At 45.8% G+C, this 18,725-nt stretch overlaps 1 protein-coding gene across 1 annotated transcript in view; it reads right to left on the bottom strand.

The window, feature by feature from the left end:
- LOC111970756 (plexin-B1-like) overlaps nucleotides 1-18,725 on the bottom strand; it is a 149,773-nt gene that overhangs the window by 45,005 nt on the left and 86,043 nt on the right. The window contains exons 4-8 of the mRNA XM_070445843.1: nucleotides 17,391-18,549; nucleotides 14,871-15,053; nucleotides 8,157-8,257; nucleotides 3,633-3,765; nucleotides 3,016-3,257 (exon numbers count right to left, since the gene is read on the bottom strand). Of these exons, the coding sequence (XP_070301944.1) occupies nucleotides 3,016-3,257; nucleotides 3,633-3,765; nucleotides 8,157-8,257; nucleotides 14,871-15,053; nucleotides 17,391-18,539 (1,808 nt within the window). The 5' untranslated portion in view covers nucleotides 18,540-18,549. The remainder of the gene's footprint in view (nucleotides 1-3,015; nucleotides 3,258-3,632; nucleotides 3,766-8,156; nucleotides 8,258-14,870; nucleotides 15,054-17,390; nucleotides 18,550-18,725) is intronic.

The following is an 18,725-nucleotide window of genomic DNA, read 5'->3' on the forward strand; positions in this document are numbered from 1 at the left end:
GCATCCTGTGTCCATTGATCATCCTTGAGGTGTTTCTACAACTTGATTGGAGTCCATCTCTAGTACATTCAATTGATTGACATGATTTGGAAAGGCACACACCTGTCTATATAAAGGTCCCCAGTTGACAGTGCATGTCAGAACAAAAACCAAGCCATGAGGTCGAAGGAATTGTCCATAGTTCTCCGAGACAGGATTGTGTCGAGGCACAGATCTGGGGAAGGGTACCAAAACATTTCTGCAGAATTGAAGGTCCCAAGAACACAGTGGCCTCCATCATTCTTAAATGTTTGAACCACCAAGACTCTTCCTAGAGCCGCCCGCCAAACTGAGCAATCAGGGGAAAGGGCCTTGGTCAGGGAGGTGAACAAGAACCCATTGGTCACTCTGACAAAGCTCTAGAGTTCCTCTGTGGAGATGGGAGAACCTTCCAGAAGGACAACCATCTCTGCAGCACTCCACCAATCAGGCCTTTATGGGAGAGTGGCCAGACAGAAGCCACTCCTCAGTAAARGGCACATGACAGCCCACTTGGAGTTTGCCAAAAAGCCCCTAAAGTCTCTCAGACCATGAGAAACAAGATTCTCTGGGCTGATGAAACCAAGATTGAACTCTTTGGCCTGAATGCCAAGTGTCACGTCTGGAGGAAACCTGGCCCCATCCCTACAGTGAAGCATGGTAGTGGCAACATCATGCTGTGTGGATGGTTTTCAGTGGCAGAGACTTGGAGACTAGTCAGGATCGAGGCAAAGATGAATGGAGAAAAGTACAGGGCGATCCTTGATGAAAACCTCCAGAGCGCTCAGGACCTCAGACTAGGGCGAAGGTCTACCTTCCAATAGGACAACGACCCTAAGCACACAGCCAAGACAACACAGGAGTGGCTTCTGGTCAAGTCTCTGAATGTCCTTGAGCGGCMCAGCCAGAGCCCGGACTTGAACCTGATCAAACATCTATGGAGAGACCTGAAAATAGCTGTGCAGCAACGCTCCCCATCCAACCTGACAGAGCTTGAGAGGATCTGCAGAGAAGAATGGGAGAAACTCCACAAATATAGGTGTGCCAAGCTTGTAGTGTCATACCCAAGAAGACTCAAGGCTGTAATTGCTGCCAACGGTGCTTCAACTAAGTAAAGTGTATGAATACTTATGTCAATTTAATATATATTTTAATTTTTTTTAACTGTTTTTGCTTCGTCATTATGGGGTATTGTTTGCAGATTGAGGAGGGAAAAAAACTATTTAATTTTAGAATAAGGTTGTAACCTAACAAAATGTGGATAAAGTTAAGGGGTCTGAATACTTTCCAAAGGCACTGTATAGGGTGCTGTATGTTGGGAATAGGATTCTGTATGTAAGGAATAGGGTGCCATTTGGGATACAAACAGAGTGTGCTTTGCCGAGTTGAGAGAAATCCATCTGCAGCTACAAAGCCTAAACAGCCCAAAGTGACGAATTCAGGTCTGTTGAACCAACTGTGTGAGCAACACTGACAGAGACACACATCTACATGTAACTGCCAAAATAAAGGAAACACCAACATAAATGTCTTAATAGGGCGTTGGGCCACCACATGCCAGAACAGCTTCAATGTACCTTGGCATAGATGCTACAAGAGTCTGGAACTCTAAGTGAGGGCTGTGACACCATTCTTCTAGGGGAAATTCTTATTCTTGGGTTGAGATCTGTTGACTGAGACAGCCATGGCATATGGTTTACATCATTTTCATGCTCATCAAAGCATTCAGTGATCACTCGTGCCCTTTGGATGGGGGAGTTGTCGTCCTATGGGGGCATAGCCATTGTAGCCAAAATATAATGGCAAAATAATGGGCTGCCCAGCATTTTTATACATGTCCCAAAGTATGATGGGATGATAATTACTTAATTAACTCAGGAACCATACCTGTGTGGAAGCATCTGCTTTCAATATACTTTGTATCCCTCATTTACTCAAGTGTTTCCTTTATTCTGGCAGTTACATGTACATGTTCCCTCACTTGCCAAGTACACACACTAAACACTMATTTGTACACATAAAAAGTATTTTTCCTTGGAGCTGGGTCTACTGTATGCAATTTGATTTGATCAATTCACAAYCTTGATGTTTTAAGGTGATCTTCCTTGTTTTAATCACCCTAATTGTAAGTCGCTCTAGATAAGAGAATCTTAACTAGACTTAAACCGTCTTAACGTCTTGACTTAATTGTTGAGACCATGAACTAAACCATGATAACATCCCGTGACTGGACTCTTTACTCCTGAGATTCTATCTGAACCATCTGCAGATCATACAAACGCTCACAYGCACAAACACACAGATMTCCCTGTAATACCTGTGGGAKCAGTGTGAGTCTCTCTCTATTCACTAATACCCCCAGGCAGATGGGCCTAACTACCTAACCCTCACGTTAACTACCTAACCCTCATGGCCTGAGAACCACAACAAACCTCCTCTCTTCAGGAATCCTTTTCATGGGAACCAGGGAGACAGAGATGGGGGGGTGAGAGATGGGGGGGTGCGAGAAAAAAGTGGATGGAGGGAGGGAAGAAAGGGGGACAAGATAGTTCACTTCTGCGTGTGTGTGAACAGTTAATGCCCATAATGCATCAGAAATGACAAACCAAAACAAATCGATGGCGCCAAGCATGCAACCAAACCAAACCATACTGCACTATCCCAGGCCAAACCATACCGCACTATCCCAGGCCAAACCATACCGCACTATCCCAGGCCAAACCATACCGCACTATCCCAGGCCCAAAGAGAAGTCTGCATGAAACACACGTGACGGATGAATTGAATGATTAGCTCCCCAGGCTGGCGGACATGGAGATTACACAGCAGGGAGTAAACTGGGAGACAAAGAGGTTTGGGATCCAACATACATCTGCTCTGTAAGGACACTGTACCTACTGCTGCTTAGAGGCTGATGGGCCTGTATAACACAACACACACTTTAACGAACTAGTGAGAGACAGGTCCTTACGTTTAACATCTCATTAAAATGATGACGTGTGCGCTTGTGCGTGCGTGTGTATAAACAGTATAGAGAAGCAGGTTCCATGCCTTGTACCCATCTGGCCCCCTTGGAACTCACCTTGTCCAGGGGGCCCAGTCAGCACCCTGTGGGGGTCAGGGGAGAGGCAGGTGACCCCCATGTCTGTGACTGTGGCAGGACTCTCAGAGTCGTGAAAGAAACAGCAGTACGACTTGTCCTCTTCTAGGACGGCCAGGCCCAGGACTGATAGAGAGATCTGAGGGAGGTAGGGAGAAGATGTAAGCGAGAGAGCGAGAGCGAGCTGGCTCGGATCTGCAAGGAGAATGTATATGATAACCATCTCTGATCTCTGCTGTGAAACTGGACGTAAAACAAGCAAACACTGCCAGCCAGGATCCAGCCAGGATCCAGCCAGGATCCAGCCAGGCTAAAACTAACCCTCACACAGTGTGAACATGAAGGAACAACACTGTATAAAAGCATGTGCTCACATACCCATGTACTTGAACACACACGCATGCACACGCACACACAAAAATACACACATACAAACATACACGTACGCACAGACTCACGCACGCACAGACACACGYACGCACAGACACACGTACGCACAGACACACAGACATACACTTCTCTTCTCCTGCCGGCTGATGTTGGAGGGGCTGAGGGACTGGATGGTGAGACACTTCTGCTCCATGTCGAAGCTCCACAGCCACTGGCCTGCCTGGGCCCCGCGTGAACACTGAGCCTGCTGGCCACACCTACACATATCAATATGTTAATATCATCTCACATACTGAAAGATACATTACCATCGCCCAGACTACATCTACACAATACATGATCATACTATACTTTATTGATACCAACATATTATTATACACTCAGTGGCCAGTTTAGCAGGTACACCACCACGTTCACAAAAATCATTACGTGGCCATGGCTTGCTTTATAAAGCAGGCAGACATCTAGTTACTGTTCGACTTTGAGCATGGGATGATCGTCGGTGCCAGGCACACCGGTTCCAGTATCTCAAAAACGTCTGGCCTCCTGCGATTTTCACGCACAACAGTGTCTAGAGTTTACAGAGAATGGTGCGACAAACAAAAACATCCAGTCAGCGGCAGTCCTGGGGGCAAAAACAGCTGGTTGATGAAAGRGGTCGAAGGAGAATGTAATGAATCGTGCAAGCTAACAGGTGGGCTACAAACAGGCAAATTAATGGAGCAGAGCGACATCTCAGAACGCACAACTAGTCAGTCGTTGTCAGGGATGGGCTATTGCACCAGATGACCACATCGGGCTCCACTCCTATCAGCTAAAAACAAGAAGAAGCGACTCCAGTGGGCACATGATCACCAACACTGGACAATTGAGGAGTGGAAACACATCGCCTGGTCCAACGAATCCAGGTTTCTGTGGCGTCAAGCTGAAGGCAGAGTCAGCACTTGGCGTAAGCAGCATGAGTCCATGACCCCATCCTGCTTGTCAACGGTACAGGCTGGTGGCGGTGGTGTAATGGTGTGGGGAATGCTTTCATGGCTCACGTTTGGTCCCTTGATACCAATTGAGCAACGTATATATTCCCAAATAATTCAGGCTGTTCTGGAGGCAAAGGTGGGTCCAACCCGGTACTAGATAGGTACCTAATAAACTGGTCACTGAGTGTAAATCATAATGTATACATACAATATATTATCATACCAAAATAGATGCATCATTACATTCACTATAGATACAAAAGTTGCTGACAGGTGTATAAAATCGAGCACACAGGCATGAAATCTCCATAGGAAAACATTGGCAGTAGAATGGCCTTACTGAAGAGCTCCGTGACTTTCAACGTGGCACCGTCAAAGGATGCCACCTTTCCAACAAGTCAGTTCGTCACATTTCTGCCATGCTAGTGCTGCCACGGTCAACTGTAAGTGCTGATTTGAGAAGTGGAAACGTCTGGGAGCAACAACGGCTCAGCCGCAAAGTGGTAGGCCACACAAGTTCACAGAATGGGACCGCCAAGTGCTGAAGCGTGCAGCGCGTAAAAATCGTCTGTGCTCGGTTGCAACACTCACTACCGAGTTCCAAACTGCCTCTGGAAGCAACGTCCGCACAATAACTGTTCGTCGGGAGCTTCATGAAATGGGTTTCCATGACTGAGCAGCCACACACAAGCCACAAGCACCATGTACAATGCCAAGCATCGGCTGGAGTGGTGTAAAGCTTGCCGCCATTCGACTCTGGAGCAGTGGAAACGTGTTCTCTGAAGTGATGAATCACGCTTCACCATCTGGCAGTCCGACGGACGAATCTGGACTGGGCGGATGGTAGGAGAACGCTGCCTGCCACGATGCATAGTGCCAACTGTAAAGTTTGGTAGAGGAAGAATAAATGGTCTGTGGCTGGTTTTCATGGTTTCTGGCTAGGCCCCTTAGGGAAATCTTAACGATGTAGCATTCAATGACATTCTCAACGATTCTGTGTTTCCAACTTTGTGGCAACAGTTTGGAGAAGGCCCTTTCCTGCACAAAGCAAGGTCCATACAGAAATTATTTGTCAAGGTTTGTGTGGAAGAACTTGACTGGCCTGCACATGGCCCTGACCTCAACGAATAACTTTGAGAAGAATTGCAACGCCGACTGCGAGCCAGGCCTAATCGCCCAACATCAGTGCCCGACCTCACTAACGCACGTGGCTGAATGGAAGCAAGTCCCTGCAGCAATGTTCCAACATCTAGTGGAAAGCCTTCGCAGAAGAGTGGAAGCTGTTATAGCAGCAAAGGGGGCACCAACTCCATATTAATGCCCCTGATTTTGGAACAAGATGTTTGACGAGCAGGTGTCCACATACTTTTGGTAATGTAGTGTACATACAATGTACTATCAGCATAGCATACTGTTACAGAAATAGTACATAGTGCATTCTAAGTGAGTGTACAAAACATAAGGAACACCTTCCTAATATTGAGTTTCATCCCCTTTAGCCCTCAGAAGAGCCTCAATTCATTAAGGCATGGACTCTACAAGGTGTCGAAAGCGTTCCACAGGGATGCTGGCCTGTGTTAACTGCAATGCTTCCCACAGTTGGCTGGATGTCCTTTGGGTGGTRGACCATTCTCAATACACACGGGAAACTGTTGAGCGTGAAAAACCCAGCAGCGTTGCAGTTCTTGACACAAACAGGTGTGCCTGGCACCAACTATCATAACCCCTTCAAAGGCACAATATTTGGCCTTGCCCATTCACCCTCTGAATGGCACACATACACAATCCATGTCTCAATTGTCTCAAGGCTTAGAAATCCTTCTTTAACCTGTCTCCTCCACTTCATCTACACTGATTTGAAGTGGATTTAACAACTGACATCAATGAGGGATCATAGCTTTCACCTGGATTCACCTGGTCAGCCTATGTCATGGTATGAGCAGGTGTTCTTAATAATAATATACACTGAGTGTACAAAACATTATGTCATAATGTAATGGATACATAATTGTCTTAACATCATACCACTATAGCACAGGATGGGGAGAGAGGGGGGAACAGAGGGCGGGAGAGAGAGGGGAAATGGAGAGTCCGAGGGAGGTAGAATGAGAGGAGTAGAGGGGGGAGAAGGAAGTACGAAAAAGGAGGAAGAATGGGAGGAGGAAGAGAAGAGCAACAGGGGAATCAGGGCCAGAGGGGTGATGGGAGAAATATACATTGACTGACTTTTCTTGTTTTTTTTAATGAGACATCCTGATTGGTTTGAAATGGAGAAGAAAATAGGAAAATGTGAAAGGAAGACAGAAACAACAGAGAGTGGGGAGGGAGAGACAGGTGGTCAAGGTGCAGGACAAGAAGGGAGAGGGAGACAATAGGGGGATACGAGGGGGATGAGGGAGAGAGGAACAGATGGTAGTAATCCTGCTGAGTAAACAACTAACTGAAGCTTTTAAGATGACTTGGCAAAAAATCTGGTCAGAACAAGGAGCTGTGCCAGTATTCTATGTTGTTGTTGCTGGGCCGATGACTTCCTAGTATGTTGTTGCTGGGCCGATGACTTCCTAGTATGTTGTTGCTGGGCCGATGACTTCCTAGTATGTTGTTGCTGGCCGATGACTTCCTAGTATGTTGTTGCTGGGCCGATGACTCTAGTATGTTGTTTGCTGGGATGACTCCTAGTATGGTTGTTGCTGGGCCGATGACTTCTAGTATGTTGTTGCTGGCCGATGACTTCCTAGTATGTTGTTGCTGGGCCAATGACTTCCTAGTATGTTGTTGCTGGGCGATGACTTCCTAGTATGTTGTTTGTTGTGGGATGACTTCCTAGTATGTTGTTGCTGGGCCGATGAACTTCTAGTATGTTTTGTTGCTGGGCCGATTGACTTCCTAGTATGTTGTTGCTGGGCCAATGACTTCCTAGTATGTTGTTGCTGGGCCGATGACTTCCTAGTATGTTGTTTATGTGCTTAGTTGTGAGTGTATGGAGAAAAGCCTGGGTTTGGCTACTGTAGCTACTACTCAAACGATTGCCCACTTAAATAAAAGGTCAATAAAATTAAAAGATGCACTTTGCAAAACAATCAAGTATAATGTAGAGAATCATTCTACCATCTAAACCGCTGTGAAACATATTTTCCATAACCAACAATATTGTATTTTCAGCTGTTTGAATCTGGTGTACAAAACCGAAAGTTGAAGACGCAAAAACTAAACTTAAAAAACGTAAAGCATTGAAATAGTGCACATAKAACAGACCTACTGCTTCTTATACGTGCTTTTAATGAGAATAACCAATCTATAACTCACTTTTCTATGTGAATTTTGTCAGGTCGCCCAAAAAGTTACATATTGTACAGTAGCCTTAAAACATGAGCWATACCTACGACTATCTACTGTATTTGACATAATTTCTCAAACGCCAGCATGAGAGGTACCACAAACACCTTCTCTGACTGCGTTATGCCCAGCCGTAATATCTAGGGCCCTGAGTTTTCCTAGGCTACTTGACCTGACCAGGGAAACCTCTGGCTCTAGTTTGATATGTTGACCCTTTAACCAGGGCAAGGGTTGGGCGGATTACTTAAATGTAATTGGTTACCGATTACATATGACTTGACAATAAAAGTAATTAGTTAGCTAATCCATTGGATTTCTCAAAATGAGTGGTTTACCTCCCCTCCAGGACACACCATCCACAGTAGGGGTCGTGGGCAGACAGACAGGCTTGGCAGTCCAGGTGTTCGTGGCACTCAGCCACTGGCCTCTTCTGGAGCTATGGCCACAACAAAACAACAACAGGCAATATTCAGTCATTATGTGCAACGCATGGTAAACAATGAGACCCATTTCAGACATAGAACTATTGCCCAAAACTGTTGCCACTTACCTGATAGATAAAAGGATCGGATAGAAATAAAGCAATGTGGTGAAAATGTTGCAAAGTCTATGAGGACTTTGCATGGAGCCATTACTATAAACTGAACCTCGTCTCAATAGAGCCGTGGACGAGATTACTGATAAATGAACCCTCGTCTCAATAGAGCCTGTGACGAGATTTACTAAAAAACTGAAACCTGCGTCTCAATAGGCCGTGACGACAGATTAACTATAAGAATCACTGAACCTTCTCAATAGAGCCACGTGGAACGAGATTACTATAAACTTGAACCTCGTCTCAATAGCAGCCCAGTGGACAGCAGATTACTATAAAGGAAAAAAAGAGACTTGTTTCAGAGACACATAGTCGTGACCACAGTGCCGGTGTGAAGAGGAAGGAAATAACAGTGTCGTAGTTGGTAGTGCGGACGGTCGGTGTCAGAAAGTGCGATTCATGTGTAGCACAAACTGCTAATGAGCAGAGGACGTGCAGCAGGACACGCACCAACAAACAGATCTAGGACCAGGCTGTACGTGTACTTACCATCAGTGCTGACGTCATGATGAAAAGGCGTGCTCCTCAGCACTGATCCAGGAGCAGGTCAGAGCTGATGCAGCATTTGCCGCCGATGGAGACGACGGAGCGCTACTCACCTCCACCTCACCTTAGTTAGGAGCCCAGAAACACCCTGGAAAACAACATTCAAATGGTTAAGAAAACCTATTAGGTACATTTCATTAAAGCAAACAGATAAAGGAGTACAGAACTAGCGGTCACTCGTATGAAAGGAAAACATGCACACATTGCTCCAATAGGGTTTCCCCCACTTTAGGAACTGTAAAGTGGGATCATTATTTTTATTTTATTTAACTAGGCAAGTCAGTTAAGAACAAATTATTATTTACAATGACGCGCCTACACCGGCCAAACCCAGACCACACTGGGCCAAATTGTGCACACCCTATGGGCTCCCAATCACAGCCAGTTGTGATACAGCCTGGATTCAAACCAGGGTGTCTGTAGTGATGCCTCTAGCACTGAGAGATGCAGTGCCTTAAGACCGCTGCGCCACTCGGGAGCCCAATCATTAGCGAGGATCGCTACAATATTAGAGAAATCTATAGATTATAACATTTGTAAAAATGCATCAGAAACTCTATTTGAGTGTGTTACATAACATGTTTCAATTGCAACACCTACAAATGATCCCTTATCATAGCAAACATTTGTTTAATTTTTTTTCCGAATACCCACTCAACATACTCCTAGTTCTAGAAATTCACCACAGCCTGGGAGACAAATAGCATAGCCATGATCAGTTCAATTTAGCCACTAGGAAAACCAATCATGCTAATAGATTGTGTTGCTGTGTTCTTGAGATTTAAATTGGTAAAACATCATCAGTCTTCTGAAAGCATAGAAAGATGCACGGTTCTGTTTGGATGATTTGGGATGCCAATCTAAATGTTTGTCACTCCATGAAAAGAAAATCCAATACAATGTGTCGAAGCCCAACGCTTTCTCCCCTTTGAAGAGGAGAAATCTAATTTAAAATAGCTTGTTTCATGTCTGGCAACCCGTCTGACTTGTCTGTTCTGTGGGGTTACCATGTTAGGGGACTAATAGCTCTTTAGTGTGGGCTAAATGGCTGTTATAAAGAACCTGGACAGTCTAAGCCTTTGATGAACGCTGGAATAAAAAWWAAAWWAAAAAACAGCTGGGTGATTCTCATGAAACCAGTTTTAAAAGGTCTGCAGCAAATTCAGTTACAAAACCATGATGCRTCTGCAAAAATCAACTATCATTCTGAAGACTAAGATGTCTAGTTTTTGGGAAAGTGTCTTATTTTACCCAGAATTGTGTACATTTTCTCCCCAAATTCTCATTACCGAAATGCCTTCGGATTAAGTTCTCGGGTTATGTTTACAATTTTACTTTAGAAAAACCTAACTTACTTGAATAAAACACAAAATATTTGTTTGGTAGTGATAGATCAAAAACCAAAATGTGTACCCGGGGGGGGCAGGACCAGGTTTGGGAAACCCTGATCTAGAGGAGTAGAAGAAGCTCATTTAATCGCTAAAATGCCTTCAGAATGAGGTTCTTATTATCAAACACCCCCTTTACCCTACTTGGCCTTCTCATTACCAAAACTTTAAAAAATCTCAAATTGGTAAAAAGTCAGATTTAATTGTAATATTTCACTTAAACAGTGTTCTGTTTAACTCAGGCCTTTTCAATAGGGGAGCAAGGTAAACAAATATTTGAAATGGATTTGTGTATTACTTTTTTGCACTGTTACGGTACTGAGAATTGGGTGGAAATTGTGGTAAAATGCATAATATCTGATCAAAAAACATAATAATAATTATGATATAGTGTAGTGTAGTGTGTATGCACGTGTGTTTGTGTATGTGTGTATGAGTATGCGTGCATGCGTGTGTGTGTTTATGCGTATGTGTGTATGCATGTGTGTATGCGTGTGTGTATGTATGCATGCATGATAGTCTATGGAAAGAGCTATGGAAGGAACTCTGCTGTCTTTGCCATCTATTTGCCAGTCAGTGACGACTGTGCCCTGTACACACACACTGTGTGAGACTCAAACGCAAAACCCTGAGTCATGGAGTCCTAGTTAGCCAGACATCATGAAGAATGGCCACATTGGACAGTGGTGGTGTTATGTGGTCAGTGTGTAAAAATATTGTTAATGGGTGTCATTGGGCTCCCCTCCCTGCTCTGCTCCACCACACCCTGGTCACAATCGCAGCGCAGCCATTTGACAAAAATGAAACAAAGTGCTAATTGTTAGCGCTAGTCACTATTCCCAGTGAGAGTCTGGGAGTGAGAGAACTTGCTGTTACTAAGAACTCGCAATGCCTAAATACTCTGATGTGGCTTCCTTGCCTTCGCTGACAGTGACAGATGAACGGACTTGATGGGTTTTCACCAAGGCAGCAAGTTTAAACTACTGAGATGTCCCCTATGAGCCCCCGCAACATCACCCACTCAAATTCCCATGGCTGGGTGATAAACTCAACCCTTGGCACTAATGCATTTCAAGACCATATTTGAAGTGGGTTGTTTCTGTATTTTCTCAAGCCCTCCATGTGTATCACTACCATGTTATGTTAACCCAAGGCCTCTATGTGTATCACTACCATGTTATGTTAACCCAAGGCCTCTTATGTGATATCACTACCTGTTATGTTAACCCAAGGCTCTGTTATCACTACCATGTTATGTTAACCCAAGCCTCATGTGTTATCACTACCATGTTATGTTAACCCAAGGCCTCTGTGTATTACACTACCATGTTATGTTAACCCAAGGCCTCTATTGTAATCACTACCATGTTATTGTTAAACCCAAGGCCTCTATTGTGTATCACTACCATGTTATGTTAACCAAGGCCTCTATGTATATCACTACCATGTTATGTTAACCCAAGGCCTTATATATATCACTACCATGGTTATGTTAACCCAAGGCCTCTATGTATATCACTACCATGTTAACCCAAGCCTCTATGTATATCACTACCATGTTAACCAAGCCTCTATGTATATCACTACCATGTTATTTTAACCCAAGGCCTCTGTGTATCACTACCATGTTATGTTAACCCAAGGCTTCTGTGATCACTACCATGTTATGTTAACCCAAGGCCTCTATGTGTATCACTACCATGTTATGTTAACCCAAGGCCTCTGTGTGTATCACTACCATGTATGTTAACCCAAAGTTGTGTTATCCCCTCTTTTTCCACCTCTCTTATTAGCGCAGGTGTGTCGTCTATATCAGAGGACGTTGCAGGGTGTCGTCTACAGCCGAGCGTGCGGTTGTCTACGCCGAGCTGTGCAGGGTGTCGTCTATATCTGAGGCTGTACAGGGTGTCGTCTATATCTGAGGCGGTACAGGGTGTCGTCTATATCTGAGGCTGGTGCAGGGTGTCGTCTATATCTGAGGCTGGTGCAGGGTGTTCGTCTATATCTGAGGCTGTGCAGGGTGCGTCTATATCTGAGCTGGTGCAGGTGTCGTCTATATCTGAGGCTGGAGCAGGTGTCTCATATCTGAGGCTGGTACAGGGTGTCGTCTATATCTGAGGCTGGTACAGGTGTCGTCTATATCTGAGGCTGGTGCTACGAGGTGTCGTTGTCTATATCTGAGGCTGGTACAGGGTGTCGTCTATATCGGAGGCTGGTACAGGTGTCGTCTATATCGGAGGCTGGTACAGGGGTGTCGTCTAAATCTGAGGCTGGTACAGGGTGTCGTCTAATATCTGAGCTGGTACAGTATGTCGTCTATCTGAGCTGGTACAGGGTGTCGTCTATATCTGAGGCTGGTACAGAGGGTGTCGTCTATATCTGAGGCTGGTACAGGGTGTCGTCTATATCTGAGGCTGTGCAGGGTGTCGTCTATATCTGAGGCTGGTACAGGTGTCGTCTATATCTGAGGCTGTACAGGTGTGGTCTATATGAGGCTGTACAGGGTGTCGTCTATATCTAAGGCTGGTACAGGGTGTCGTCTATATCTGAGCTGTACAGGGTGCTCTAATCTGACGCTGTACAGGGTGTCGTCTATATCTGAGGCGTGGCAGGGTGTCGTCTATATCTGAGCTGGTACAGGGTGTCGTCTATATCTGAGGCTGGTACAGGGTGCTCGTCTATATCTGAGGCTGGTACAGGGTGTCGTCTATATCTGAGCTGGTACAGGGTGTCGCCTATATCGAGGCTGGTACAGAGGTGTCGTCTATATCGGGACGGCTGGTACAGGGTGTCGTCTATATCAGGCTGTGCAGGGTGTCGTCTATATCTGAGGCTGGTGCAGGGTGTCGTCTATATCTGAGGCTGTGCCAGGGTGTCGTTCTATATCTGAGGCTGTGCAGGGGTGTCGTCTATATCGGAGGCTGGTGCAGGGTGTCGTCTATATCTGAGGCTGGTACAGTGGGTCGTCTATATCTGAGGCACCAACCTCAGGGGTTCGTCTATATCTGAGGCTGGTGCAGGTGTCGTCTATATCGGAGGCTGGTAACAGGGTGTCGTCTATAGCGAGGCTGGTACAGGGTGTCGTCTATATCTGAGGCTGGTGCAGGGTGTCGTCTAATATCTGAGGCTGGTGCAGGGTGTCGTCTATATCTGAGTCTGGTACAGAATGTCGTCTAAATCTGAGGCTAGTACAAGGTGTCGTCTATATCGGAGGCTGGTACAGGGTGTCGTCTATATCGGAGGCTGGTACAGGGTGTCGTCTATATCGGAGGCTGGTACAGGGTGTCGTCTACAGCCGAGGACGGTACAGGGTGGATGTAGGGATATCCCTCCTAGTGTGTATGATTAATAATAGTGTCAGTCTATGCTGCCCATCTTCTATTAGTGCACTGGTTCATGTTGGACCAACGCTGCCTTTCTCTGTTGTGTTTTACAAACTATACAGGAATACGTCTTACGAATCAGGACAAAAAAAATAAATCAAGATGGGAAAGAAAGCAAGCGGAGAAAAAAAATATAAGAACAGCCAAAGAAAAGAGAGAAAGAGCTGATTTCTCATTGTCCATAACAGTACAAGTGTAATCTGCATGTCCAGGGAAAAGCAAACACACCCAGAGCCACTTAAGGACAGATGCATTAGTTAGTTACCTGGTCCGGTTTGCTCTGGCTATTATTTCTGGAGTGTTGACTTCAGTCTGCGCTAGTATGGAAGGGTAAAATGTCTGATCTCTTGCATATGTACTTGTTTGTCTGTCTGGCTAGTTTTCTGTGAATATCTGTCTAGGTCTACATAGAGGCTGAGCTGAGGTTATTTAGGGATTATCAAAGGCTCACTTAATGCAATGGAATGTACTGAAATGTACCGTATACAAAATGTACTGTATAACATACAAGACACAGAAACAACCAGCATAGAACATGTCCAGCCAGGTCCTGTTTTGAAGGTGTACAACATATTGAGGACACCTTCCTAATATTGAGTTGCAACCCCTTTTCCCCTCAGAGCAGCCTCAATTCGTCAGGGCATGGACTCTACAAGGTGTCGAAAGTGTTCCACAGGGATGCTGGCCCATTTTGACTCCAATGCTTCCCACAGTTGTTTCAAGTTGTCTGAATGTCCTTTGGGTGGTGGACCATTCTTAATACACACAGGAAACTGTTGACCGTGAAAAACACAGCAGCGTTGCAGTTCTTGACACAAACCGGTGCGCCTGGCACCTACTACCATACCCCGTTCAAAGGCACATACATTTTTTGTCTTGCCCATTCACCCTCTGAATGGCACACATCCACAATCCATGTCTCAATTTTCTCAAGGCATAAAAATCCTTCTTTAACCTGTCTCCTCCCCTTCATCTACACTGATTGAAGTGGATTTAATAGGTGACATCCATAAGCGATCACAGCTTTCACCTGGATTCACCTGGTCAGTCTACGTCATGGAAAGAGCAGGTGTCCTTAATGTTTTGTACACTCAATATAAATCGCTCCATTAGTTTWACCATCTCGATTGTCTCTACCTTGCGCAGGTTTCCCTTTGAATCCCCCAGGAAGGCGATTGTATGTCCCGCCCTCACGCTGACGGCCACGGCAGTGAGACGGGCGGACGGGCTGTCCAATATGGGCTCGGCTTCCACAGCCACCCGGCTGGCCATTGGACTGGGGGTGTGGTCTGAACCACATGGGTAGGCATCCAGGGTGTTCTATAGTTCAAGAGGGAAATAATTAGAAAATTGATGTAATTTAGAGATGTATGGACACAATATATTAAAGTAGGTGCAATTTATCAACTTCATTATGACAGATATTACCAGCTTATGAGTTCCTGCAACGAAAAACAATATGGGTCAAGTAATAAACATTGGGATCTAACACTGTTGATAGGTACTTGTGTTGATGGTTTTATGTGGTGTTGGTGTATTGTTACTATTTGTAACAGAGTTTATGTTCACGGAACTAGAGCTAGCTAGCATTACCACATCTCCCTCCCTCCATCTCCTCTTCTCACATACACACCCCCCCCCCTCCCTCTCACACACCCCCTCCCTCCCTCTACACACACCCCTCCATTATTCTCCCTCCCTCTACAACACCCACTCCATCCATCCATCCCCCTCCCATTCAAGGGCTTTATTCATGGGAAACATATGTGCCAAGCAAGTGAAGTAATAATATACAAAAGTGAAAATTACAATAAAAATAACAGTAACATTACAAACAGTTCCAAAAGAATAAAGACAATTACAAATGTAATTTTCTGTATATATACAGTGTTGTTAACAAATGTACAAATGGTTAAAGTACAAAAGGCGAAAATAGATTACAATAAAATGGTTGTATGTTACAAATGGTTTGTTTCTTCACTGGTGCCGCTTTTGTTTGCAACAGGTCATCAAATCTTGCTGCTTGTGGATGCACACTGGAGTATTTCACCCGAGTAGATATGGGATATTATCAAAATCGATTTGTTTTTCGAATTCTTGTGGATCTGTGTATCCTAAGGGAATTGTGTCTTAAATTATGTCAATACAGTGGCAGAGGTTATAAGTGGCCAGCTCAGTTTCCACCCTCATTTTGTGGGCGTGTGCACATAGCCTGTTTCTTCTCTTGAGAGCCAGTCTGCCTACCAGCGGCCTTCTTCAATAGCAAGGCTATGCTCACTGAGTCGTGTACATAGTCAAAGCTTTCTTAAGTTTGGGTCAGGTATTCTGCCACTGTGTACTCTCTGTTTACGGCACAATAGCATTGCTAGGTTGCTCAGTTTCTTTGTTAATTCTTTCCAATGTGTCAAGTAATTATCTTTTTGTTTTCTCATGATTTGGTTGGGTCTAATTGTGTTGCTGTTCTGGGGCTCTGTGGGGTGTGTTTGTGAACAGAGCCCCAGGACCAACTTGCTTAGGGACTCTTCTCTAGGTTCATCTCTCTGTAGGTGATGGCTTTGTTATGGAAGGTTTGGGAATCACTTCCTTTTAGGTGGTTGTAGAATTTAACGTCTCTTTTCTGGATTTTGATCATTATTGGGTATCGGCCTAATTCTGCTCTGCATGCATTATTTGGTGTTCTACGTTGTACACTGAGGATATTTTTTGCAGAATTCTGCATGCAGAGTCTCAATTTAGTGTTTGTCCCATTTTGTGAATTCTTGGTTGGTGAGCGGACCCCAGACCTCACAACCATAAAGGGCAATGRGTTCTATAACTGATTCAAGTATTTTTWGCCAGATCCTAATTAGTATGTCAAATTTTATGTTMCTTTTGATGGCATAGAATGCCCTTCTTGCCTTGTCTCTCAGATCGTTCACAGCTTTGTGGAWGTTACCTGTGGCGGTGATGTTTAGGCCTCCCTCTCACACTCCATCTCTCTCTCACACACACACGTTTCTCCTCATTTCCTCTCTTCCTCCCTGTCCCATCTGCTTCCCTGTTGCAATCTCCCTCGTTCCGGTCTCAGCGGTGGGTGACTTTATCCATCCTTGTCAGTCCTGGTTAGAAATGTGGCCCTCTCACTAAGGCTAATGTCACGATTGATTCCCCCCCTTACAATCCTATTACATTATCCTACTGTGTCCMAAATGGCACCCTATTCCCTTTGTAGTGCACTACTTTTGGAAGGGCCCATAGGGCTCTGTCCAGCTGAAGAGGACAAATACATAAAGCAGTAGCAGACGATAAAACAAGGATCAGGCTGCTTACCATTTGGCATCCAAATAGTTACAAATTGTTAGATTTTTAGAAGCAAGTATTGGAAGGTACCCATTGTTGCCTCATGACTTCCTCATACTAGGTAGCCTAAATAGCAGCAATAAAAGGATTGTAAACTAAAGTGCTAAAATGASGCAAGCAGTGTTAAAATTCTAAACAATTTCCAATACTTCACCTAGGCTCGATTGGAACTAATAGAATTGTCGCAAAACGGMAAACCCTGTCCATCTGGCACTTCAGACAGGTTAAAGAAAACGCAAAAAGATTTGGAAAGATTTCAAAACACAATTTGAACCCAGGACTGAATAAAATAAGGACCTTGCAAGTCAATCTACTCACCGACGGCAGGTTGGCGCAGTTGGATTTGACTTCGTACTCGATGTAGGCCGCCTCCCCCCCTCCCTYGGCACGGCCGAACTGCGTGTAGCACAGGTCCCTGGTGGAGTTGATCCTCTGGTCCAGATCGTCCAGGTTAAACATGCAGAGAGCCGAGTCCTCACTGGGCCGTGTGGACGAGGTCTGATGGGTAGAGAACACCCCCAGGAGCACCTCGGCTTGCCCAGCTTCGCCCCCACTCACCCTGGGTGGTAGACCAAGGCGGACAGCCTGGAGCAGGTTGTAGCTCTTACCGGCCGCCGAGCGACAGGCCAGAGGAACTTCCACATACGAGTAGTAGGCCTGGTCATCCAGGCAGACGCGCGACACATAGGTGCGGTACTCGCGAGACTGGGACTTGAGGTCACGCCGGTAGAAGAGGAAGTAGACATGCTGGCGCTGGGCAAAGGAGGCCACGAAGTGGTGGTCGTACTCTGAGAGGCGGCCCGCCACCGATAGCTTTGCAGTTTCTTCGTAGGAAAAGACGGGCTCCTGGGCTAGGTTGCGCGTGGAGATAGGTGGGTGGCTGCTGGTGTAGCCGCGGCCCACAAAGAGCACRGGCTGGCGGTCAGGGCGGGAGCGCACCACCAGGCCCACCGTGCTCACGTTGGGGTGGTTGGCTGCCACGTACTGCGTGTCCACAGGCCGCTCGGCTGAGAACAGCACTGTATCCACCGAGTCTAAACTCCGCTTCTGGCAGATGCCCTGGTTGACGCTGCCACATGTGATCAGTTCCATRGAGTAGGGGTCCACCAGCAGGAGCTTGTTGTGGTTGCTGGTGGGCCGCGCCTGTGGGCAGTTGCCCTCGGTGACGGGTGGCAGGCACTCACGGCTGTCCGTCACGGGTCCGGTGTCGAACTGGAGTTCGGCAGTCAGGTGGCGGTCCAGCTGGAAGAGGCGGTTCTGCGCCCCCACGTAGACACGTCCCACCGCAGGGTCCGGGTGCAGTGTCATGTGCTCAAAGAGGGTGTCGTTGCGGGTAAAGGTGGGGTAGGGGGAGGAGGCCCAGGCCAGGCCATAGGAGGGCCACCCGGCAGCTAGCAGCAGCAACAGTACTGGGGCTGGGACTGCCACCGGGACTGAGAAACCACGTCGCACCATCCCCGGAGGCATGGCAACCAATCTGGCAACCCAGGAGAGAAAGCAAGGGATTCACACACTTCACAASCTAGATAGATAACTATATACAGTATGTTATGAGAAACATGAATATTCACGTCATTTAACTTCAAGTCACTAATGGTAAACTATACATTTATGAACAAAACAAGCCCCCAAATATGCTGATCAACTACAGCT

This window comes from Salvelinus sp. IW2-2015, linkage group LG11 (assembly GCF_002910315.2).
Source record: "Salvelinus sp. IW2-2015 linkage group LG11, ASM291031v2, whole genome shotgun sequence".
NCBI lineage: Eukaryota > Metazoa > Chordata > Actinopteri > Salmoniformes > Salmonidae > Salvelinus > Salvelinus sp. IW2-2015.